This window comes from Siniperca chuatsi, linkage group LG1, assembly GCF_020085105.1.
Source record: "Siniperca chuatsi isolate FFG_IHB_CAS linkage group LG1, ASM2008510v1, whole genome shotgun sequence".
NCBI lineage: Eukaryota > Metazoa > Chordata > Actinopteri > Centrarchiformes > Sinipercidae > Siniperca > Siniperca chuatsi.
Genome location: NC_058042.1, coordinates 16,324,909 through 16,350,000, shown reverse-complemented (window position 1 = coordinate 16,350,000; position 25,092 = coordinate 16,324,909). Strand labels below are relative to the sequence as shown.

The following is a 25,092-nucleotide window of genomic DNA, read 5'->3' as shown; positions in this document are numbered from 1 at the left end:
CCACAAGTACATCAAAGATAAGGCCCCAACAGATGACATGTTCAGTGAATGTCTCAGGCAATGGGGAACAGAGGAAGAGGTGCTGGAGGAGGGACCATCATGGGAGGACAAACCCCTACATGGGATGTACCACCGGAACATAACTGAAGTGGCTAATATCAAGAAATCCTACCAATGGCTAGAGCGGGCTGGACTGAAGGACAGCACAGAAGCGCTCATCATGGCTGCACAGGAGCACCAGAGCAATAGAGGCCCAGATCTACCACACCAGACAAGACCCAAGGTGTAGGCTGTGCAAAGAGGCCCCTGAGACAATCCAGCACATAACTGCAGGGTGTAAGATGCTGGCAGGAAAAGCATACATGGAGCGCCATAACCAAGTGGCTGGCATACTGTACAGGAACATCTGCACGGAGTATGGACTGGAAACCCCAAGGTCAAAGTGGGAAACACCTCCAAAGGTGGTAGAGAATGACCGAGCCAAGATCCTGTGGGACTTCCAGATTCAGACTGACAGAATGGTAATGGCGAACCAACCAGACATCGTGGTGGTGGACAAATAGCAGAGGAAAGCCGTTGTGGTTGACGTGGCAATACCAAGTGATGGTAACATCAGGAAAAAGGAACATGAGAAACTAGAGAAATACCAAGGGCTCAGAGAAGAGCTGGAGAAGGCCTGGAAGGTGAAGGCAACAGTGGCGCCCGTGGTCATCAGAGCACTCGGGGCAGTGACCCCCAAACTGGAGGAGTGGCTACAGCAGATCCCTGGAAGAACACCAGAAATCTCAGTCCAGAAGAGTGCAGTACTAGGAACAGCAAAGATACTGCGCAGAACCCTCAAGCTCCCAGGCCTCTGGTAGAGGACCCGAGCTCGAAGGATGAGACCACCCATGGAGGGTGAAGTACAAAGTTGTTTTTATATATATATATATATATATATATATATGCCATCTGCGTCTGACTGTTGGAGCTGATTCTGTTGACAGCCCTGTGTACAGAAGCACCTTGAGCTAACGTTAGCTTCACAGGTCCTGAATGAGCTGGGAATATTGATAAAATGTGCTTCAAAGTTTGATCGAAAAAGTCATTACCTGGGTAGCTGCTAACTACGTGTCTACAACTGATGCCAATGCGATCATTTTAGATTGTCTCACTAACAGTCCAATGGCTTTCTTTTGAAATATCAAAAAAGTAAGACTAGTGTTTCAAGGTTGAGCAGCTTTTAGAGGGCACACTAACTAGACAAACGCTTTGTCAGAACTAATTAATTAGTATATTATTATCATTAATTAGCTACAGCAGATGAATAAAAATGAGAAACCTGGCAGTCTTTATAAGACATCCCACGCAAAAGGGTAAAACATGTATGGTTAAAAAGATCATTTGCCTGACTTGACCTGTGCTGGTCCTTTTTCAGAGGGCATTTTTTATCCGATACATGACCAAAGTAGAGTTGAGGAAATATATCTAACTCAGGAGATCAAGTTTAGTCTCTAGAGTTGTTTCTTTATCGCGTGATTGCAGATCATTTAGGAATGCCTCTGTGTTCTTCCAGTTTTCTGACAGAAAAGTTCCCTGTTATTGATTTCAGCCTTGTTTGTTTGATGATCTCTGATGTTTCCTCTCGTATTACAGTGATGAATCAATGAGAGGCACCTGATTCTGTATTTTGAGGCATCATGTGCAGTCGGCCACACTTCTGGTTAACAAGATGCTCTCTGCATCCACAGTGTTTTTCTTGACGGACACCATAAGATCACATCTGATTCTCATTCAAATATTTCGTAGGTGATCCTGAAGCCTTCTATCAGCATCCCCAGTCTGAAGAAATGGGACTTCTTCACGGATGAGACTCTGTCCACGGGGCCGTGTTACGACTGGAGGATGACGGCTGTGAGGTCGGACAGTTCGGAGGAGGTGGACACCATCTCCAGCAGTAAGAGGAGGATCGTGTGGCCGTGTTACAGCAGCGTGAGCCGCGCCCAGCCTGATGCCATCACCAAACTCCTCGCTGTAAGAAGTTTGTTACCAAAACTTTGATCTCAAATTTTATCCTGTCTGATTCTTGTATCATATGTCACATTTGTCATGTCTCTTGGCTGTTATTGGTGCTGCAGGACATCGAGAAGCTGGAGGGTCAGCTGAACCAGGCCCCTGAGAAATGGCAGACTACTCTGGAGAGAGTCAGAATCAGCATTCAGGAAGACCTCATGCAAGAAGGAAATGTGCGTGTTAGAAGAATAATGAGGATGTTATATTACAAAATACCAGGAATAGTCATATAATTCAAATCTCAAAAAGTTGTTAAATCGTGTAAAACTGTTATTTTGTGTGTATTTCTCACACTTTATCTCATGTGTTTGCAGCTCCGTAAACAGTCGGTGTCCATCTCAGGCCTCATTCCCACGTCCAGCCTGCAGGCCTTCCAGCGGCGCTCCATGCTGCACCTGCCAGACGGCGGACTGGGCGAAGACCGCAGCACCGCCGCGGCCAACGGGATCAACCGCCGCGCCGCGACACTTTACAACCAGTTTACCCCCAAGAGCGAGGAGAACAGGTGGGTCGTGAACTTCCTGATTCCCGGAACAAATAAGAAGTCCACATTTGATTCACTTAAAACTGCTGCCGAGGGGCCTGGTCCAGTTTTGGAAGATGAGTCAGTGCTGTGGTATGCTGTGTGTCATGTTTGTGAGGATTGTCTGTACTCTGTTAAACTCTGGGTGTGTAATTTTACAATTACCGCGAGGTTAAAGTACAGTCTCTTGGCTCTAATATCTGGATATTTTCCTGGACAAAAAATGATTTAAAAATCTACTTCATGTAAATTATGTTTGTACTTTCTCTTCACGTTTCACATTCCAGATAATGTTTTGACAGACATAAGTTTTAACAGATGAAGTGGGTTTATCAGAACCAGTTAACATTCAATAAGTATTTTGAAGCTTACAAACACTGTATGCACCAACCTGTCTCTGTATTTCATTGTGTCTGTATAACATATTATCCATAAATTATACAATCCTCTAAATTATTCTAATTTCCTATAAATTACATGTTTGCCAGCTTCACACCTTTACTCTTCTGCAATACAGCCATATTATTGATACTGATATTTTGCTCTATTTTTGTCCCTGTGGACACAAAAAGTGTTGAAGCTTCTTGACAGGTTATTGATGAATTGAGGCTGATCATTTAAACACGGTATTTTAGATGTAAATGGGTTTCACAGCTTTGAGGAAATTAGTCAGAATATGAGAGTTGAAATCTCCCTTGAAAGAAAATAAGAATATTCTGGTCTTTGCTGTCACAGAGGAATACAACCACACAGTGTACAAACAGAGCTGGGGTTGTTTATATGGAGAAGTCAAGTTTGTGTTGTCCAGTGTGTCCTTCTGCCTTCTGTGCTACAAATGATGATGAGATAAGCTCCACCTAACTTGGATCGTGAACAGGAATAACGAGTAAAAAAAAAAAAGGAATATTGTTCATGCAGACTGTGCTTTTACACCATCATTTGCAACCCAAAAGGTACAGAGAAATAACATTATTATTACTTTTCAGGTCTTACGAGGGGATCCTGTATAAACGTGGAGCATTGCTGAAAGGCTGGAAACCTCGCTGGTTTGTTTTGGACATTACAAAACACCAGGTGAGCAAGTTGCACATTCACTTTTAAGAAACACTGAACCATCACCTGAGTGACAGGCCGCAGGTTAACGTTCACGTCTTCACAGCTGAGGTACTACGACACCGGGGAGGACACAAACTGCAGGGGCCACATCGATCTGGCAGAGGTGGAGTCTGTGCTGACCGCTGCCCCGACTATCGGAGCTCCCAAACACATCAGTGAAAAGGCTTTTTTCGACGTGAGTACATCAGCTTCACATTTCACAAATGATTGTTGTTCCTACAGGGCTCTCGCCTGCTCATGTACAGGTTGAAAGTGCGGGATTAGTTTTGATGAGTGAAATGTGTCAAAATGAGTTGACACATTTCACTAATCAGGTTGCAAATCGCAGCTTTCATATTGTAAATTTGTTGAAACGGGCCCCAGAAGCAAAGCATCTGTTCGTCTGCAGCCACATGTCCAATATTGTTAAGAGCTGTTTTGCAGTTTCTGTGTTTTACAAGCATATTGAAAACACATCTTCAACCCATTATGAATGTGGTGACTAATATTTGTGGCTGCACTTTACTTTCTTAAATTACTGTACACAGCATCTTATCTACATTTTGTCATCTGAATTTTTTGAATATTCTTAGCAGAAGAGGAACCTTAGCTTCCTAAACAAACAAGAAATACTAATTTTGTTGTGCAGACGTAAAGACAAAGGCATCATTATATATTTTAACTCGTGTCAATTTACAATAAATATCTGGATTTATAAACATTGACGAGTGAATTTCACACTTCAAAGATGCAAGCTGCTCCGGCACAAATGGACCTTTTAAGATAGCGGAGTAGAGAAAAGAGTTGTGTGTAAGCCAGAAAGTGACGCAGCCATTAGACGTTAGAGATTAACCTTTCTGTCAGTCAGTGTGGAGAACAGGAAAGTGGTTTGTTGTTGTATTTTGTTGCGCATTCAAGTCTGGTCCATCCCTTTGGTCCACATTTAACCCTCATTGTCCGATACTTCTCTAGCTGAAGACCAGCAAGCGAGTCTACAACTTCTGCGCCTCAGACGCGCCCAGCGCTCAGCTGTGGATAGACAAGATCCAGAACTGCATCTCCGACGCCTGAGCTGCGAACCTCAGAGCCTGAACACTGAGATATTAACATCATGAACATTAGAGGTGGCGTCAGGTGGTTGAGAGCAGAGACATGACAAGTGCTCGACTCTGCTTTCAGATGTCTTAAATTCGGGGGACCACAGTGAACAAAGTGCCTGGTAGTGGAGGATGAATACTGTCCATCCACCTCGCTGCCTGTTACTTAGCAGCTGCTCAGGCTGTCATCACTCTGCTTCAGTTGGAGTCGAAACACATCCGTCTTTGCTGTCAGCTCCCTCCTCTGTGCCTCCAACAGGGATGAAGTGAAGATAAGCTGATGTTTGAGGGGACTGCACTACCAAGGAAATGTTATCCTACTTAAGCTGTAAATAGATCAAAGCAATATCACTGGCCATTCAAACTGTGGGTTCAATTTTAGACTTCAAATAGAAAATAGCCTATGAAAGAATTTCTATCAGATATTTTACTACGAGGAAAGGTTATTGCTGCTTAAAGAAACGTATGAACCGCCAAAAAACTCAGAGATTTTAATGCACAACATGAAAAAGCAATTTGTTTGCACTTAGCTCAAAAGTATGCACTCCTTATCAAATATAGATTTTCTAACAGAGGCAGACAGCGAGGCTAAAGGCATTACTTTACAATGTACATACGACGTTTCTTCAAGACAGATTCAATGAAAAGAATTTGCACAGTGAGTTCAAAAGAGTTACCTGACATTTTTTTCTATTTAAATAAGTGACGTTTTCTCTATTTTGTTGAATGTTTGTTGACTTCTGGATAACACATTTGTCTCATGTAAGGTAAATTATTATTTTTTATTAAAAGTGTAACTGTGTAAGTGTGGTGGCTTCATGTTTCCTGTAAATACCTGTGACATTTCATTTTATATATTGTATGTACTGAACATGAGTATACTTTTCTAACCTTAATTCTAATGTGACCAACAAATCTTTTTGTTTTTATGTGTCGTTTACTGGTGCAAAAAACCTGAGTGGCCTGTTCCCTGTTTGTGATGAAACATTGCTCTGAAAGTGAAATGACGACTCTTTTTTTGTTGTTGTTGTTGTTGTTGTTGTTCAGATTGTCCAGGCAAGCTCTGTGTCTTTTAAGGGCTTTTTAAGAAGTAAATGAATATATCATGTAGGACATTGTGGTTTTCAGAGATCCTCGTCTCATCTGTTCTGATTGTACAAACATATACAGTTTCATTAACAAAGAAAAAAAAACGCAAATGAAACGATTCAAAGATGTCAGATGCTTTTTTTTTGTTACTGTATCTTTGTACCATGTTTTGTGGTGATACTAAATTTTTTTGGAAATAAACCAAACATACTTGAAACTACCTGTTGCTTGTTTTCTTGTCTTGCTGACGTTGGTGGAAGAAGTATTCAGATTCTTTAGTAAAAGAGAAAAAAGAGAGGATAGTTAATTAACTATCCACCAGAACATGTTAGCTATTAGTGAGTCACTGACATGTCTCAACAACTATTGGACGGATCAGTCATGTTGTTGTTATTTCATCTAGCACCATCGTGATGCCCAAATTTCACTTTGTCCAATACTTTGTTTTATGACTAAATACCTGCAAAACTAATGACGTTCCCATCAGCCTCAGCTGTACTTTGTGTTTAGTGCTATATATCAAATGTTAGCATTTGCTAACAAGCTAATCATGAGTGCACCGTTGTGCCAAAGTGCAGCCTCACACAGAGCTGCTAGCTGTAGACTCTTTGTCTTGTTGTACAATGGGTCATAGGATAGGCCTACAGGAAGAAAACTTAGACCACTTGTAATTGCCACGTTTTTCTGGCCTCTCATGAACACATCATCTTTATTAAAGGTTTTCTCTCAATGAAAGGTAATCAGACACCGCTGCACTGGGGGCCAACAACAGGGCCTGGAGAGGATGATGATGGGTGTCTCACTTGCCAGCAATGAATATGGGACTGGGAAGAGCCCCAGCCCAGGCTCTGTGGCGCCTGATTGGCGGCTCTGAACGGGACTCTTGTGGTCCCAGGAAGGTTTGTCTCTGAGAGGAAGCTGAAAGTCAGAAGAAGAGCAGAGAACGCATTTTGGGGAGGGAGGTGGTTGTGGGTGTTTGTCCCTCAGTCTGATCTCCCAGCTGGCTTGTACTGGCAGCAGGTGCAGAGCTGCAGCAGGCCAACATCTGGGCAGAGCCTCTGGCAGCCCTCTCCATATTCAGCCTCTTGCTTTAGGTACGGAGATTAGGACCTCTGCCTGTGAACAGAGGTTTGAAGCGGAAGTTATCCAGCAGGATTGTGTGGAATGGCATGATAGGAATCATTTCCTCCTGAGGCAGAAATGGTTTTACTCGACAGCCATTTTATTCAGTTATTGATTCCACATTGCTGCGTTCCTCTGACTGGATCAAACCAGATTCATGCAAATTTGTTCTATTAAAGTTGTAGGTGATGAAAGATCCTTGCTGTTGCACAACCATGATGTGAGTTAGGGTACATTTCCGCCTCCGCAAGTGATTTCTTCTCTGAAGTTTAAGACAAAGTACTGATGAAAGCATCTATTATCCCTAAGAACCGCATGTTTTAAAATGCAGTGCTGTGTAATTGTGATCTTTGTGTAACTTGGCTAAATGTTTCTCCTGAGTTCAGCGTGATTAGTCTTGGTTTGCTGGAGACGTGGTGCTCTCACATAAAAAGACAAAAGCAGTCTATAAATATCAAAATTGCACATATCTATTGGTTTTGGATCCTGTACTCTTCATGTACAGTCACAGCTGCAGAAAACAGCTTGAAAAATAAGCTGATTGGCCTTTCCACGAGCCCCAAAAATACTCCAGTGACAGATGATACTGATTTATTTTATTGGTCCTCCAAATCTCATTATCCATGTTGCCATGAATGCGGGCTGTGTAGCAGTTTCCATTTCCTGGGTGCCTCTGCAATGTAAGAGCTGATTCACTGCTGCTGGGGGCCCTTCTGCCTCGGAGCCCTGTGGCCCCTCAGCGGGCACCTGCTCAGAAATTCACCGCAGCAACTCCAAACGCTGATCTCACTGGCTCGACACACATCAACGAGTCCCACCCTAGAAATCAGGATGATGTCAGCTGCCTGCAGCACATGGGGGTCTGCTTGGGAAATTATCAAATGCATGAATCAACTGAGCTCCAGATGATCTTATCCGGACACCGCCCGCTCATCCATGAGTAGAAATGCACAATTACACATTTGATTTATAGCTTTAAGGGATAATAGTGGGGGTTTCTAAAGTTTGCGCTAATGTCTTGTTTCCTTGGCCCACTCAGAGTTATTTGTCTGAGGCCCTGATGTTTTTCACTTGCCAGTGTAAGTGACCCACAGTTTCTCTGTGCAGCTAAACCCAGAGTCCATTCAACCATGTGAAATGCTCGGGGCTGTGAGGTCACTGTGGGAAGTCACCTAACCCAGAAAACAGGCATCTGCCAGACATATTTCACCAGCAAACAATCCCAAAAAATGTTCCTGTTTCAAATCAGTTTCGATGAGGACATGTTGGACAGGAATCAGATGAATTGGTTATGGGCATTAGGGTACTTTTCGGACACATGGGGCGGGGTGAGACAGCTAGAGATATCCTTATTTTTGGAATGTCGAGGGCTTGTGCAATTTAGCTACGGAGATTAGAAACTCCCAATTCTGAGAATAGTCTTTGCAACAAAAAAATGGCACCACATTTTTCTCAGATTCTGGGATATAAATATCTCTTAGAGAACAAATGTGAACAACAAATCTGTCACAAACCAGATTAACAATTCAAGACAAATACTGCACTGACAATCCCGAATTATATCAAATAATAGCTGTTAATTCTAATCTTTTTGAATATTTATGTATTTTATCTAATGTGTTAAATGTTGTCTCTGTGCACAAATTAAAGAACTTTAATCATATGAACAAACACGTCCATAAAAGGAGAAGCTATGTGGATTACACGATCTGTTTGGGTGGTAAACCACATTCCTGGTTACTGTATTAGCTCAGAGATTTGTGTAATCTGTCTCTATATCTGATCTTCTCAGTAACCCACCGGTATAAAGAGATCTGCGTGTTGCTTACTGTTAGATCAGTGTATGAATGCATGTTCTTATCTCATCTCCTGCTATGACAACTCTGAACTCAAGATGAACTGTCTCTTTCCTTCCAGCTCCTTGCTCAAAGAAGGACAAACTAAAGGTGGTTTGAGAGTTTTTACATCTCAAAGTAAAGACGCTCATTGTGCAGCCTGGCTGGCAGACGCGAGACAACAAACAAGTACCCACAGCAGATAGTTTCACCCAGTTACAATGTTCCTGTAACGTTGTCTCTTTTTGCACTGAAACATGAGGGTGGACAAGACAAAGGTGAGGTGTGCGTGTGAGAACAGTGATCCTTTGTTGCACAAACTGATTTGTTTTGACACTGAGGCGCAGCAAAACGGAGCCTGGCTGCTGCACGTCACATGCATCAAGTGTGATTCATCTTTTTTTTGTGATTACTGGAACAATGAAGTCATATTGTACAGTATGCTTGTATGTATTTGTGTATGTATATGTATATTTATGTGTATGTATGCATGGATATCTCTGTTTATTAGCACATTTTTGTTTTATGTTGTTTTTATGTAAAGCACTTTGAAATGCTTTTGTATGATATGGTGCTATACAAATGAACTTGAATTAAATATATAACACATACAGACCTGCCATACAAACAGGCAAGTAACCAGGGATGCACCAATCCAACTCTTTCTCTCCCGATACTGATTCCGATACCTCAACTCAGAGTATTCACCGACACCGAGTACCAATCTGTTACCTATCTGTTACCAGTGCTCTCTTTTCCCCAAATTTAAAATCTGTACACCACACTGCGTGGAACTTATTGGAATCATTTTTATATAAAGTAACATGAGGCCAGGGCGGGCTACGGCACTAAACACTGAGTTGGCGGCCCACTGTGACTGAATGAATGTAACTGATAGCGGAAACGGTCAGTCATGTCGTGGCTGATACCTGATCTACTTAATCAGGTCAGTATCGGCGGTGATACCCGTCTGGAAAATTAGACCGGTGCATCCCTACAGGTAAAAATATATAATGAACTATCAACTCTCCTGACTTAAAGGATAAGGCTGGCAATATTTAATATTTTTCTCATTGTCAACAAATCCCATGAAAAGACCAAAACCAACAATGACCTCAATCACTGGCCAACAAAACACCGAAAACACCCTAAAAACAAACAATGTCCAGCTGCTTCAGAAAATTATTAAAGTGAAACTATGTATATGTGACGTGTTTTTTAAGCTTTACGTTCTCAGTAGGAACAATAGGTTTGAGGTTGAGTGCCACCGAACTAACTTCTGGTCAGAATAACACCAGGCTTATCCTTTAAGAGTGAGAAATATAAGGACCAAGGCAACATTGGACAACATGGCTCTTTTCAAGAAAACCTCACACTGGTGAGTATGCTGCCCAGCTTAAAAGGCTGAAGCCACCATTATCAAAGACACACTGAGGCTCCTCAAACATCTTAAAAATGTTGTCCATGCAGTGTTTTCTTGCACTTAAACAAAAGAAGACTGTGTTTGTCAGTGTTTTGGAGTTTTGCTGTTGGAAGCTGCCTCATGCGCCTGTAGCACCAGCACGACTGCTCAGTTTGTAACTTACTGAGGATGCTGTTCATATGGTGACACCTGGTGGACACTCATGATCAAAAGGTAGACGAGTCATGATGGCAGCAAAAGTCTAAAGTAAACCCCCAATAAAGGAAAGAAAAGGGGGAAGCTTGCTTTATTTGTAAACAGCCTCTCCTCTGACCTCTGAAATGAAAACAGCCATCTACGTTCATAAAAAAGAGATGGTGTTTTATTTTTTTATCATCTTCGTTATGACTAACAGATGCAATTCACTTTAGCTAATAAACCGAGCAAAGAGTGGAAAATGTGTCTACTGTTATACTCTTTTGTATGTCAGTAAAAGGCTACATTTATAGCAAATTTAAGTCAGAAACACAAAAATGTGAGAAGTAGTAAAATTAAACACAGCGCGTGAAATCAGAAAGGACTAAAATGACAAAAGAACAAATTCAACTGAACAAAATAAAAACTGAATGAGAATAAGAATTTATGTCAGTCATGAAGTCATCTTTACTCAAGGACCACTTATTAGCTTTTATTCTCTAGATTTCAACCGCATCTCATGGTCAAGTTTGCTTGGTCAGATGTCATCATGTGACCCATCATCACCATCTCCATGACAACTGAGCAAAGACAATGAGAAGCTCCAGACTCTACTTCTTCCAAGGTTTAATGCTTGAATATGAATTTTTGTTATAAAACGCAGCTGCTCTTTTAAAAGTAACACAAATCTAATCAGTAAAACAGTTTTCTGGGCAGCTGCCATGTGTCATGCTATCAAACCTCTTCAGACAGAATGTGACAGTTTGGGCTCCAAAGTTAATTACAGTCGGAGTCTTCCTCATCAGTGGGTGGTTGTTCACTGAGCCTGAGCCCCCTGGTTCTTCCTCTCCTGCCATGACTTCTTCCTCAGCTCCAGCTCAGCGTCGGTGAATGAAGCCGGACCCCAGTTAGTGATCCTCTGAGGTCCTTTATGACCTGAAAGACCAGGTTAAAAGAGCAAGGAGGGAAACCTTTTAACAAGATGGACTTTACAGACAAATCATTCATAATGCATTTTGTTGTACTTCATGTGTGCAGTGACAATAAAGTTTAATCTAATCTAAGCTAACGATAAACTGTTATCACAGCAGAAAGCAAAGATTTTATAAATAAAGCCTTAATTCAAATTGTGGGACATTACAATGTCAAAATCTTGCAAAAGCCCCATTTCCATGAACTTAGTGCACAAAGTTCTTAAATGCCGGTCAAATACACGTGTAACGTTAAGCAATTACTAATGAGCAACTATCGATTTCCCCACCTGGCTGGATGAGACGCACCAGCCCCTCGTGTTTGGCCACCTTGTCCTTCCAAGTCTTTGTCTTGTTTGCTGCTCGCTCAAGCTTCCTTGACATCTCCTATATGAGAGAAAGAGGAGCGGATGGAATCAGATCATATAAACTGTGAGTAGATGTCAGCTGAGAGGAGACAGGTGGATAAATGGGATGAAGGACAGTAGAAACAGTTCAGACAGGAGGGGAAGCGGCTGCTGGTGTGATTGTGTGTTTTGTTGATGAGTCATGATGTTGATGGTTTAACGTTTTGGGCACCCCAGTATTTTTGGCACTAATGTGTGAGCAGCACTGAGTACCAGTAACTGTCAGGTATCGAAACCTGGCACTGAATCAAACTATTTCTAATGCCAAGGGACAATTTCCACGCTGGCAGCAGATTCCTAGATAAAGTGTTCAGTGTAAACCTCCACGTGTGACCTGACCTCATACTGCTCCAGTGCTCCATGCCGCTCCATCTTCAGTCTATCCAGCTGCAGCATGGCGGCCTGCAGGTCTCTCTCCTTGGCCAGCTGCTCGGCCACCAGCTCCTGCTTCTCGGCCTCAGTCTGAGACAGCACCCTCTGCTGCTGCAGGTGGATGTGCTCCAGCTCTGCCCTCTTCGCTCCCTCCTCCTCCAGCAGCCTGTGATGGAAAACACAGCAATGATGCTAAACATTTCTTCAAGTTTTCTATTTTACCCACTTAATTCCTATTCAGAACAAACAATTGTGTGTGTGAATGAGTTAGTTTCTTTGGACTGATGAGCAGTTGGCACCTGCCACCAGTGGGTGAATGTGATATGTAGTGTGTGAAGCGCTTTGAGTGGTCAGAAGACTAGTAAGGTGCTATACAAGTACAGACCATTTAACTACTAAATGAGATGAAACAACAGTGTCAAAAAGTAAATATTAACAGCTTAAGCATGTGTGTGTGTGTGTGTGTGTGTGTGTGTGCATGTGAATCTGAGACCTGGCCTGCAGCTTGCGCATGGCCTCCTCATCCTGCTTGGCCTGCCTCTCGTCCTCTAAGGCCTCCTCCAGCCGGTGGTACATGTCCTCCAGCTCCCGGACGCGCTGCAGGTACTGCTCCAGTTCACTGGACTTCTGAGCCACCTGCTCCTCCATCTGCTGACGCACCTGAATGAATCAACACACACACACACACACACACACACACACACACACACACACACACACACACACAGAGTATTGCACATTATTACACACTAGGCTCTAGCAATAATGTACAAATCAACTGTAAATCTTCACATCTGATACGGTATTTTAGCTTAATCTACATCCACTTATGTGTTGTTGCAATAATGCAATCTCACTTGAGCAAACAATAACGTTGTTCTTATCTTACAAAGGCATTTATCTGTTTAGTCACTGAAGTAAGGCAATTTTTTATAAGTTGGTGCATCTGACACTCAGACAAAAGATGACTCAACATCATGGGATTCATCAATTTAACTTGAAGGACGGATCCACCACAGACGGGTGATGGTGACTTAATCAGAAAAATAATATAGAGAATAAGAGACTGTCTTAGTTTACCAGTCTCACTAGTTTTCTTTCTGAACTTTTGACAAGACCATGTGTCACTACATATGCTGTGTCACATTTATCAGCCCACATAATCAGGACAGAGCAGAGCTGTGGAAGGCAGACTCAGGCACAGTGGTTACCATTTTCTCTCTCTCCAGGTCGAGTCTGTAGCGATCCTGCAGGTCTGACTGAGTCTTCTTCCTTCTGTGCTCCTCAGTTGCTGCTTTAGCTGCAGCCTCTTCCATTTTCTGTGAAGCACAAAAGAGGAGTTTTACATCTGGCTACAAGGGGAAATCCTTAGGGGACAAACAGGACTTAATAAAGAACAAATAATAAGAATAAAGTCAAATAATAAGAATAATAGTCAAGAGCAACTTTTGTCTTTCCTTGTAATCTCTTATACAACATTTTACTTAGTAACACCAGGGTGTATTTCACAGAAGATCCACGTATTCAAAAACGTAAAGATAAATACTGTTAAAGATAAATACTGCCAGATAAAACCCATCTGGCAGGGTAAAAAGAGAAGTGAGAAGCCATTAATAGACTGCTGCAGCTCTGAAACAATCGAGTTCATACGCCTGGCCTTTTGCTAGATGCAGGTGTCCCTGACTGATGTACGCAATCGTTTGCATAGCAGGTTTTGCTTCCCTTTTCACTGTGAATGTTCTGCTGCATCGTTTTTTTTTTTAATCAATCAATTAGGCGTTAAGGTTATTTTAAACCAGAATATGTGAAAATAAAGGGAAGTTGACAAAAACGCTGACTTTTCTTACTGGTAATGGAGTTATTCCAACCCTCAGGTCAATAGATAGATCAGTGTTTTGGAACATCTTGCCCCCTTTAGGATGATCTTAAACATCCTGGAGAAGACAAGATGGGCCGAAATGTTGTTTGTTTCTACAACTGAAAATGAAAAGAAAGAAAGCGAAAACTGTTCGTGAGATTCGTTTCCTAGACTAACCTACTACAGCTCCACATTTGAACCTACAATAAAGCACATCTTTTACTCACATTGAGCTTTGTTTAAAGCTTTTCATCATAACATTTCTCATAATAGCCTACAGGGGTTAGATAAAATATCATCACGTGTACAGCATAAGGCAATAAGTACTACACGTACATCTTATTATGTTCAGTTTATAAGACTGTCAGAGAGGGTGTTTCAACTCTATGCTCTATGTATTTTGCCTATTGCATTGTTATAAATTTTACGAGATATCATTATATTTAAAAAATTACAAAATAGGATGTTTGGGCCACTCATTGGTCCAGCACCTTTATGTTTATTTAAGAAGGGACAATGCACATTATTTAACATGAGCACTTGGGTCGATCATGTAAATGTACCAGATTTAGCCAAACAGGCTAATTTTCATCTGCAGTCCTGGCAGGTTGATGGCAAAATGTTTGTGAGGCTCCCCTGTGCTTCTTTTTAATAAAGAAAAAAAAGAGAGAATCAGGTATAAATAGGAGGAATGAGCTTCCTATAGTAGAGATAAGCTTGTTTACTACTATGTGAATATATAGTAGTAAACAACACTAAAGTGAGACTGAAGGCAACATGACTTGACAAGGTATGATAGCCTCCTAACTGAGCATGGAACAGTACCATCCTCATAGCCTCCAGCTGTCTCTGTTTGTTCTCATTGATCGCCTGGAGCTGCTTCATCCTCTCTGCCAGGTCCTCCTCCTCCGCCTGCTGCCTCTGCCGGAGCTCCCTGCGCCTCAGCCGGGCCTCGCGGTGAGGAGACGGCAGCCCTAACCTCAGCAGCTGGATGCACGTTTGTATCGCTAAGATGGAGCGAGAGGGGAGTCACTGATTGATTTACCTCCACAACAATCTGGCTATAGACACACTGATGACGAAACCCTTTATGACGAGGCAGTTACAGAGCAGTGGAAAATGACTCATCAATACCTTGCATCCATTCCTGCTTCTTCTTTTTATCTGATGCACTGATCTCAAAGCTTTTATCAGTGCACTTGATAATAAACAGGCATTTCTTCCCTTCTTTATCTGGCAGAGACTACAGGAGAGAAAAATATATTATGGCAAGCTCAGTCACATCGTACTAAATATACAAAACCATGTGGGTTTATAAAAAATCCTTCAGAAAATGTCAGTTATAATGTACGCTGCTTCAAATGATTTAGTCAACACAGCCTAACAGTATTACTTACACATTAGATATTACATACTATAAATATATTACAACACATCCTAACATGAACATAACTACACAGCTGGACTGTTAACCTCCAGACAGCAGTTTCGGTCCAGAGTGATGTGTCCTCTCTTCTCCACAAGATCCTCACAGACGTAGTATGACAGTGAGTTGGGTCGAAGGACAAACCAGCGCTCGGTCCAGTTCTTCCTTATGTGGCCCCTTTTCATCATGTATCCCTTCAAAACACAGTGTGGAGGCAAAAAAAGACACTTGAGTCACCTAATCATTCTGCTATACTCACTGTGATATATTAAACGTAACATGTTATGCTAATCAAGAAAATAATTAGATTAATTTGCAGAAACACATGGAATATATGAACATAATACACTGTAGATGTAACATATATTAACTAATATATTGAAGCATTAGTAATTTCACTAAAATATTTTTTTCATTAAAAATGTGCATATTTATGCATCAAGGTGCTGATTGTGCTGATTATTGTAATAACTATGTGTCTGTCAAACCAAACAATGAACGATATACTATTATTATGCGTTCCATAATAATGGTTAATTAATGCACTAACCCTGCTTACAATCACATTTAGTGTAACTGATACAGATCTGATACTTTTATAGCTACTGTTTTATTGCTTTATTGCTTATTTATTTGAGAATATTATAATTTCACATTTTCTACTGAAAATCAAAACATAGATTAAATGGCCCCGCCCCCCAAAAAAGTATTTTTTAGCCCTGAGTTGTGTCTGCAGGCTTAGGGCAGCCTGTACAGTACGTTCAGTAGCTGTAGATTAAAACTGAGGCAAAAAAAGTTCATTAAGCACTCGCTGCTGCTTGTAAAGCATACTACTGTGAGAGCACTGTAACAAATGAAAGAGATTTAGATGAGCGTGCACCATTTTCCTTCAACTCATGGCTTCTTTCTTTTATGTAAATCCTGCCTAACCTGCTTGAGCACATCCAATATGAGTTCCAGGAAGACCTCGTTGATGCCCATGGACAGGGTCTGGCAGTTCATGCCCTTGCTGAAGTGACCCATACCCAACAGCTCAATCAGCTCCCAGGCAGTCAGGCAGTTCTTCTTTTTGTGCAGCTTGTAATCTGCAAACTGCTCCTCACTCCATCCGCTTCTCATGGCCTCCATCAGCTTTCGCAGGAAGTACTCGATCTAAGGAGATGGACGGACAAAAGAGTTTAAAACCATGTCTGGTGGAGGGGATGGTTAAAGCTTTCCTTACTCTTTGTTCGATTGGTTACTCGCAAGTAAAAAACCCACAGAAAACAACTGTAAGGATCTCACCTCTTCAGTAATGATGACTAGCGGGTATTTGTCTTCTGACAGAAAGTTGAAAATGCACCAGACTTTGAAAGCATCGTCATCTGAGAAGAGTAGGTGTTTAGTGTAGATATTTTTCTTGTAACACAGTGTCCAGCACATCTTGTTGAACTCCAGTATATCAAAATCCTCCTGTACCTGTGAATAAAAGTCAAACTGGTCAGCACCAGTGAGGGCGATGTGTTTACAAATGCTAAGCAGGAGACTGGTGTTTGTCTCCTTTCAAAACCTTGAGTCTGGAGGATGTGAGGTACAAACCTGACGTAATTAAATGCCTCATTTTTATTCAAGTCAGAGCCTACAAGAGAAAGGCAAGAAAACAGCTTCCTAAAGAGTGAAACTCAAGCAGTTTACTATCTGACATGAGAGTTATAACAGTCTGTACACTGTGCTCGCTAAGATACAAGGCAAAACCTCCATCAGAGACAGGAATCCACCTTTTGCAGCAACATTTCAATAAGTTATTATACTACCAATGAATATTGTTACTCTGGGTACAACAGAGAAGTGGTTGTAACCATTTCCTCTGCTACAGTGCAAAACAGGTCATGATTACTCATCCCAATCTGTGTCATACAGTCTTCAACAGAGAAGACGCTATTTTTTCTTCTATTTTTATTTTTTGAGTAACTGTCTAGTTAGGTTTTTTTTCAGACTTTAAGTTTAAGCTTTGGTACCACTAGGACTAGGTATCAAACATCATTACTTCTTAGTACTGACTCAAATGTGTCCGTAGCACCATACATAGAAAACTGCCAAGTACCAAAACTTGGCAATTGAATGTCTGGTCAGATTTGTAATCTTGTTTACTTGTTCTTTGATCAGATAGTTCCTGAATTCAACTTATTTATATGCAAAGTCCTTGTACAGCTGCTTGTGTTTAGACAACATTTAATATTTTAGAGGTATTTACTTTAGAAGTTCGGCTTCTTTTGTTAGATTTAAAAATAAAATCTTTCGTTGAAAACTGTGACCGTATCTCCTAAAGTAACGAGCAGTTGGTGTCAGTTGAACATTCTGTTGCTAGTAGCAACTGCTACTGACACAATTGCAGCAGTTGCAGTTTAACTGACACATCTGGTAAATCGGTGACCAAACAAATATTGACAGGCATCTTTTATCTCCTCCCCAGATATCCTTGTTGGGAGATTATCTGTAGGTACTTTAAAAAAAAATTATAGCTGTTTTGTGACTGTTGATTTGTTAGTTTTCCTGCAATCAGTGTACTGCTGATCAAGCCAGCCATTATGCTAGCTTGCTGCGGCTAATGCAACATTCTAAGCAACTTAATGTACTGTCAGGCTAACTGTTGTGTGTTTCCCTCTTTTCACTTCTACTCTTGTGGTTTCTTTCTGGCATGAAGGAAAATGTAACTGACTTGTCAGCTAGTCTAGACTTTTGTTAATCCAGTCTCCTTTTTACTGTACCAACACATTTTTACAATATCTTTGGTCTAAGTATTGTTTATAGAATCTCATCTTTTTCTGATTTGTAATCATTGAATTTGTTGTCCAATACTGTTTTCACAGTTTCACATTTGCTTCCAATAAAGACTTCAAAGGCCAACTTCTGTCTTAACCTTTACTGGGAATGTGTTTAGATTGCTGCATCGCTGTGCACCTACATTGGAAAAAAATCCAGTTTTGGTATCAGTACCAAAACTCAGGTATCATATTGGCACTAGTACAAAAAAACGTCAAACAATACCCAGCCCTACTTATCATTTTGGCAAATAATAGCAAGTTGACTGAATTAAAAACACAAGACAACTTTTTCAGCATCTTTGTCCCCACCTTGTCAAGAATAAACCTGTTGAGGTAAGGCATGTAGCCCTGGTTGGACAATGGCCCTTTATCATCATCTTTGAAATGCTCTTCAAGGGCCACAGGGTCATGAGGAACCTTCATCACTGTGCACAGGCTGTGAGACAGCACCTAAAGAACCACAAGACATGAGTACTGAGGGGACATATCTTAACCCAAGACATATTACTATACAGTTACACATTCCTGCAAACCCAGACCGTCACACTACCACCACCATATTTTACTGTTGGTATGATGTTCTTTTTCTGAAATGCGGTGTTACTTTTACGCCAGATGTAATGGGACACGCACCTTCTGAAAAGTTACATTTTTGTATTTTCCCAAAAGTCTTGATGATCCCCAAGACTTTTGGGAAAATATCCTGTGGACTGATAAGACAAAAGTTGAACTTTTTGGAAGGTGTGTGTCCCATTACATCTGGCGTTAAAGTAACACCACATTTCATAAAAAGAACATCATACCAACAATAAAATATGGTGGTGGTAGTGTGATGGTCTGGGGCTGTTTTGCTGCTTCAGGACCTGGAAGACTTGCTGTGATAAATGGAACCGTGAATTCTGCTGTCTACCAAAAACTCCTGAAGGAGAATGTCTGGCCATCTGTTCAAGCTGAAGCAAACTTGGGTTCTGCAGCAGGACAATGATCCAAAACACACCAGCAAGTCCACTTCTGAATGGCTGAAGAAGAACAAAATGAAGACTTTGGAGTGGCCTAGTCAAAGTCCTGACCTGAATCCTATTGAGATGCTGTGGCATGACCTTAAAAAGGCAGTTTGTGCTCGAAAACCCTCCAATGGGGCTGAATTACAACAATTCTGCAAAGATGAGTGGGCCAAAATTCCTCCACAGCGCTGTAAAAGACTCATTTCAAGTTATCACAAATGCTTGATTGCAGTTGTTGCTGCTAAGGGTGGCCCAACCAGTTATTTGGTTTAGGGGGCAATCACTATTTCACACAGGGCCATGTAGGTTTGGATTTTGTTTTCCCTTAATAATAACAACCTTCATTTAAAAACTGCATTTTGTGTTTACTTGTGTTATCTTTGACTAATATTTAAATTTATTTGATGATCTGAAACATTTGAGTGTGCCCCCTTCAATCAGGAAGGGGGGCAAACACTTTTCACACCACTGTATGTGTGGGTCGGTAATGGGTAAGTTAAAGATAAAGCTCAAGATTAGTCTCACAGTTGTCACATTTTGCTTCCGCACATGCAAAAACCTGTTGCTGACATTTACAAGCATCACTGGGCAAGAGTAGATTCTAATAAGCTCCACTTGCAAACAGTTTCCTCTGACAGTCCAAAGGTGTGGTGGTGGTAGATAGATGGTGGATAGCTAGCTGTAAACAGGCAATCACAGTGATATAAAGACCATAAATAAGTCTCCAAAAATAGGGATTTTTAGAGTTTTCCGGGCAACTCTGCAGTGTTGAGGGAGAATATGTGAGGGATGAAAAACCCTGCAGGATCCTTGAAGTCAGACTGTGTCTTTGTCAGGCTGGGCACATAGACATCAGACCCAGCAGGCAAACAAACTCAAGCCCAGACTGCCATACAGCAAAACACCACCTCTCTCTGGCCTTTGCTTCAGTAAAACAGCCTGTAACACGTTAAACATGCTTAAACTTTCTCAGGAAAACCCAAATAAGCAGCAACAAAAGTGAATGAATGATGGATAAATCAGAGAAGTGCAACATAACATATTTGAATTTCTGCACTAGCTGTTACATAGCCTAGTAAAATTTACATTATGATGGCATGAATCCCTTGTGTACTGGAAGTAAAAGTACCAATGCAACAACATAAAATCACAACTTTAAAAGTAAATGTCCTTTACTTAAGTAAAAATAAAGAAGCATTTGAAGCAGCGTACTTCAAAGTATCAAAAGTAGATTAACTCACTATGCAGATTGGCCCCTTTTGAGTATCTTATTATACATAATCTATATTACTGGATTATTACTGACGGATGAATAATACAGCAGAATTTTAATGCTGTATCTGATCGAGATGAAGCTAAACTAGAGCTAAACTTAATGTTAGCTACTGTTAGGTATTGTTAATCTGTAACAATAGGCTAGCCACATCATATATTTTGTATTTGAAAACTGAATCTGCAAAATAACTGGTAACTATAACTGCAAAATGTATGCAGCGGTAAAAAGTCCAATATTTTCCACTGAAATTGTATAGTGTAAGGAGCATACAATGGAAAGAAAGCTAACTAAGTGCGAGTACCCTCAAAATTGTACTTGAGCAGGTATGAGCAGTGGTGGAAAGTAATTAAGTACATTACTCAAGTACAACAATTGTGAGGTACTTACGTACGTATTATTTGAGTATTTCGAATTTATGCTACTTTATACTTCAACTCCACCACAGTTCGGAGGCAAATATTGTACTTTTTTACTTCTATTTTTACAGAGCTGTATTGCTAGTTTTACTTAAGTAAAAGCTATGGATACTTCTTCCACCACTGGGTATGAGTACATGTATTTACTTTCCACTACTGTTAAATTTACACCGTAAAATGCAGTTTAATTGTATGTTCATCATTTAAGTACACACAACATGTCTAACGTTGCTGCGCGACATTCAGGTGACGTGCTGGACGTAGCCGTTAATTTATTCCGCACAGAACTTTGGGACGTCAACCGTTACCGTTACATAACGTAACGTAAGGATGAAAAGTAACGTTTAAATGTCGACGAAGTGCAGTTAGTTTAAGTGTCTGTTCATCCTCGATGCCGTCTGAGCTTTTAAACACAAAGAAAGAAGAAGTGAAACGCACCTTTAACTGAGATTTGGAAACTTTTCCACGTTGATCCAGGTCCAGGGCTGTGAATGCGTGCCATATGGATTTCAGAAGCTCATCTCGGTGCCACATGTTGTCTGTGAGCAGCACCAGAGGAGGTCTGTCTGTCCGCTGTGTGTTTGTGTGTCACCTTATGTTTGTGTAGTTTAACTGTCCGCCTCTCAAACACATGCGCGATGTTAGAGTCGCAGCAGGGACAAGTGTGATGATAGCGCCACTCAACGCTTAGTCCAACTTTATTTTCATCATGTGAACTCGCTGGCAAAACCAGTCAGTCAGTTTGGGCTGTTTTCCCAGCACGAACCTAAAACTTACCACTAACACTAACTAACAGCTGCAGGAAGTACTCAGATCAAGAAAAAGTACACCACACTGTAAAAATACTCTGTTACAAGTAAACGTCCTGCTTTGGAAATGTTACTTAAGTATAATCAGGAAAATTACCTTAAAGTATTAAAAGTCAAAGTACTCAATGCAGAAAAATACTACATATATTATATCATTAGATTATTATTATCCATGCATTAATATAAAAGCAGGATTTTACTGTTGTAGTTGGTTGAGGTGGAGCTCAATTTCAACTATTTTGTACAGGACTGCAACTAATGATTATTTTCATTATGGATTAATCTGCTGATTATTTTGTTGATTAATCGATTGTTTGGTTTGTAAAAAATATGAAAATAGTGAGAAATGCCCAAAGTGACACCTATAAATGCTTGTTTTGTCCAACCAATAGTCCAAACCTCAAAATTATTAAAAATGAATTAAAATAATTAACAAATCCTCACATTTGAGAAGCTGGAACCATGAAATGTTTTAGCATGAAAAATGACTTTAAACGATTATTACAAAATAGTTGCCAATTATTTTTCTGTCCACTAATCCACTAATCGATTAATAGACTAATCACATCAGCTGTACTCCTTGTATATACTGTTGGGTAATTTGATTTATAACAAAACATCATATTTAATAAACCCTTCAAATGTTTTGTATGCAAAAATCTTAATTTGTAAAGTAACTAGTAACTAAAGCTGTCAGATAATTGTAGTGGAGTAAAAAGTACAATATTTCAATACAATATAGTACAAGTACCTAAAATTTGTACTTAAGTACAGTATTTAAGTGAATGCACTTGGTTATATTCCACCCTGCTGCATGCTGATTGCAAGTACTACTTGTATTTGGCTGAACTGACCCTTTAAAAGACCCTTAAACGCTTAACATGGTAGGACGAACCAGTAACAGGCTTCCTAGACATTTTACATATCCATACTATTACAGACTTCTCGGTAGATTTTTCAGACCATATTTGACTGATCTGAGTAGAAATAACTTTGTTTATGTAAATAAATGGTTTTAAAATCCAACTGTTACTGTTACTTTCTGACTATGTATGCCGTGTGTGTGCTATGTCTGCCCAAAGAGGAAGTAAACCGGTGCTACTTATACTCGTATTATTTTCCCTTAACATATTGAATAAATCATATTATATTATTGTCCCCCCCATATTTTTTAGTCTCTTTTATTAATGAGAACCGAAAATGAGTTGAAAAAAGCTAAATAATGTAACTTTGTTACGGGGTCTGTGCGCCTTGTTTATTCACTGTGTCCATGGAAACGACGATGCACGCAGCCATAAAGGGACGGTTTCCTTACGCAGAAAATATAGTCCGTTGACTTTTCTGATAACTTAGGCTACATCACTGCACAAGTCAATGTTCAGACAAGCTTTGGTTACTTGTGATGCTATGTGTGTGTGTATATGCAAAGATGTTGCCGCATTTGTCAGGGTTTGGTAGTTATAAGGCACTTGGGGCAGAGCCGTTTTACAGGATGTGACGTACAGGCGTAGAGGCAGCTCTGCGTAGTGTGCGTCGCTCAGTCTTGTTTTGCTTTCGACGACATCAAGCTCGCTCTGGCAGTGGCGGCGCCAAGGGCGGGCCACGGCCACCCTGATACAATCGCTGGCCTCCTCACTGTAAGTTGCATATGCATAATATGCTTCTGAATAATGAGTTGAAATCAGGCTGTGAGTAGGCTATAGTAAAATGTATATTGTAGTCCATGATGATGCTTTTTCTGTTTTGTTTTTCATTTGTAGACATATATATTTTTGTTTACGAAAAGACACAGCAACAGCCGAATAAAGCTGTATTTAAAATAACTGGAGGCCTCTGTGTGGTGTTTCGAAACTTCAGTAGGCTTGTTGCTAATAAATGTTTTGTTCCTTACAATGAATGTACTCCTTCAAATTAAAGCTGTATATTTCTCTTTTTAAGGGAAAGGACAACAAGCCTATTTGAAGAACAATGAGTCATCTAACGTGTATATACAGACACATAACACATTAAAACAGGATTGTTGTGGAACTCAAAATGTTAACTGTACTGGTATTAGTCTATGCACATCAGATAATTAGTAACATTAAATGTAAAATAAGAAACCAAAGTATATCAGTATGCGATTCCTTAACTCTCATATAAACATTGTTTTCAACTAGTCTATTTACTACAACAGCATAATAGAATTCCTGAAATTCAGTTATGGCTTTTGGTTTTGGCGGGCCACCCCAAGATTTTCACTGGCCCCATCTGGCACCCCCTATGAAAATGTCCAGGGGCGCCACTGCGCTCTGGCCTGCGCTTCCTCACACAGTGGTAAACATTTTAGCTGTGCTGGCTGCCTGCTCCAAACGCCACGAAAAACACCCTGCTCGTATGATCATTTTTTTTTTTTTTTTTAGAAAACAGAATAGGGGCAATAGTCTGGAAACACAAATAATATTCCATGATCTTTTCATTTTTCCATACTTATCCAGACCTGGAAATGACTAAAATCAAATCCCATACTTTTCCATACTGTGTAGGGATCCTGAAGAAATTTTGAGGGGCAGGAAACTGAATTTGACCCTTAATTGGCCAAAATCAAGCATTTTGGGTACAGCCACGTTAAACGCATAGCGAGGTCCAGGGTAAAAATGAGCTGACTTAACCCCTGTTCCTCCCATTCTCTATGCTACAATACTAGATTTGCTGTGTGTTAAACTGATCACATACTTATAAAAAAATATATACAGAATACAAGAACAAATCCGAAAGAATGAAGGCGTTAAAACTCTACTTTGACACAAAACAAGGCCCCAAGAAATAGGTAATACCACTTTAAGGCATCATGTCAGCTGATAGTGTTTGGTAATGGGCCTTTTTCACAGCAGACATTTTGATTTGTCAGTGTAGGAAAAGCACATTTTACTATTATTAATAATGGTTCTGTTTTATTCAAGTGTCCCAGTAAGCCATGACAGAGTGAGTCAGCCAACATGCAGAATACCAGGACCCTGAGCAGGTAAATGGAATTCAGCCATTGTTCATTATATTATTTAGACTTGTGATTTTCCTTGTGTGACATGTTAAAATGTGTTCTCTGAAAAGGGCCTTGTTTGTGTCCAGTGCGTGTTGTGTCTTTCTACAAGGTTGCTGGACGACTCACAGGGCTGCCCGTCTCTGACACGAGGAAAACGTTAGTATCAAGTTGTTCCAGTAATTCTTTGATTAGATTTTTTTTTTTTTCCCCCTCAGAGCTGCTGCGTTGAGGGCCAAAACTTCTAACCAGGCTTATGTGTACAAATACAGTATATGACAATGTCCAAAAAACCCCACACAAATGACAGATTCTGTGAT

The 25,092-nt window shown here is 40.5% G+C and overlaps 2 protein-coding genes and 1 long non-coding RNA gene across 6 annotated transcripts in view; 2 read left to right on the top strand and 1 right to left on the bottom strand.

The window, feature by feature from the left end:
• Positions 1-6,076, top strand: part of sbf2 (SET binding factor 2) — a 99,829-nt gene extending 93,753 nt beyond the window's left edge. For both annotated transcript variants that reach the window (XM_044208753.1, XM_044208762.1), the window contains 6 exons: positions 1,789-2,013; positions 2,118-2,225; positions 2,367-2,557; positions 3,562-3,649; positions 3,735-3,866; positions 4,643-6,076. In XM_044208753.1, the coding sequence (XP_044064688.1) occupies positions 1,789-2,013; positions 2,118-2,225; positions 2,367-2,557; positions 3,562-3,649; positions 3,735-3,866; positions 4,643-4,741 (843 nt within the window). In that variant the 3' untranslated portion in view covers positions 4,742-6,076. The remainder of the gene's footprint in view (positions 1-1,788; positions 2,014-2,117; positions 2,226-2,366; positions 2,558-3,561; positions 3,650-3,734; positions 3,867-4,642) is intronic.
• A 4,499-nt stretch (positions 6,077-10,575) lies between these two features.
• Positions 10,576-21,511, bottom strand: swap70a (switching B cell complex subunit SWAP70a). 2 transcript variants are annotated; one of them, XM_044208790.1, is made up of 12 exons: positions 21,383-21,511; positions 18,558-18,698; positions 16,729-16,902; positions 16,375-16,596; positions 15,492-15,638; positions 15,153-15,261; positions 14,844-15,025; positions 13,372-13,479; positions 12,654-12,820; positions 12,128-12,326; positions 11,672-11,768; positions 10,576-11,346 (listed from the first exon to the last, which is right to left on the bottom strand). In XM_044208790.1, the coding sequence occupies exons 1-12, from the start codon at positions 21,476-21,478 to the stop codon at positions 11,228-11,230; spliced, it is 1,761 nt and encodes a 586-aa protein (XP_044064725.1). In that variant the 5' UTR covers positions 21,479-21,511; the 3' UTR covers positions 10,576-11,227. The 2 variants fall into 2 exon arrangements, with proteins under 2 accessions (XP_044064725.1, XP_044064734.1); XM_044208799.1 differs by lacking the exon at positions 18,558-18,698 and having other exon boundaries at positions 21,383-21,505.
• The window catches only part of LOC122881979, a 6,310-nt gene continuing 2,587 nt past the window's right edge, over positions 21,370-25,092 (top strand). Inside the window, exons 1-3 of one of the 2 annotated variants that reach the window (XR_006379267.1) lie at positions 21,370-21,504; positions 24,696-24,757; positions 24,862-24,931. This is a non-coding gene — a long non-coding RNA (uncharacterized LOC122881979). Of the gene's footprint in view, positions 21,505-23,169; positions 23,391-24,695; positions 24,758-24,861; positions 24,932-25,092 lie in introns of those variants that run through there. The other variant, XR_006379266.1, reaches the window with a different exon arrangement.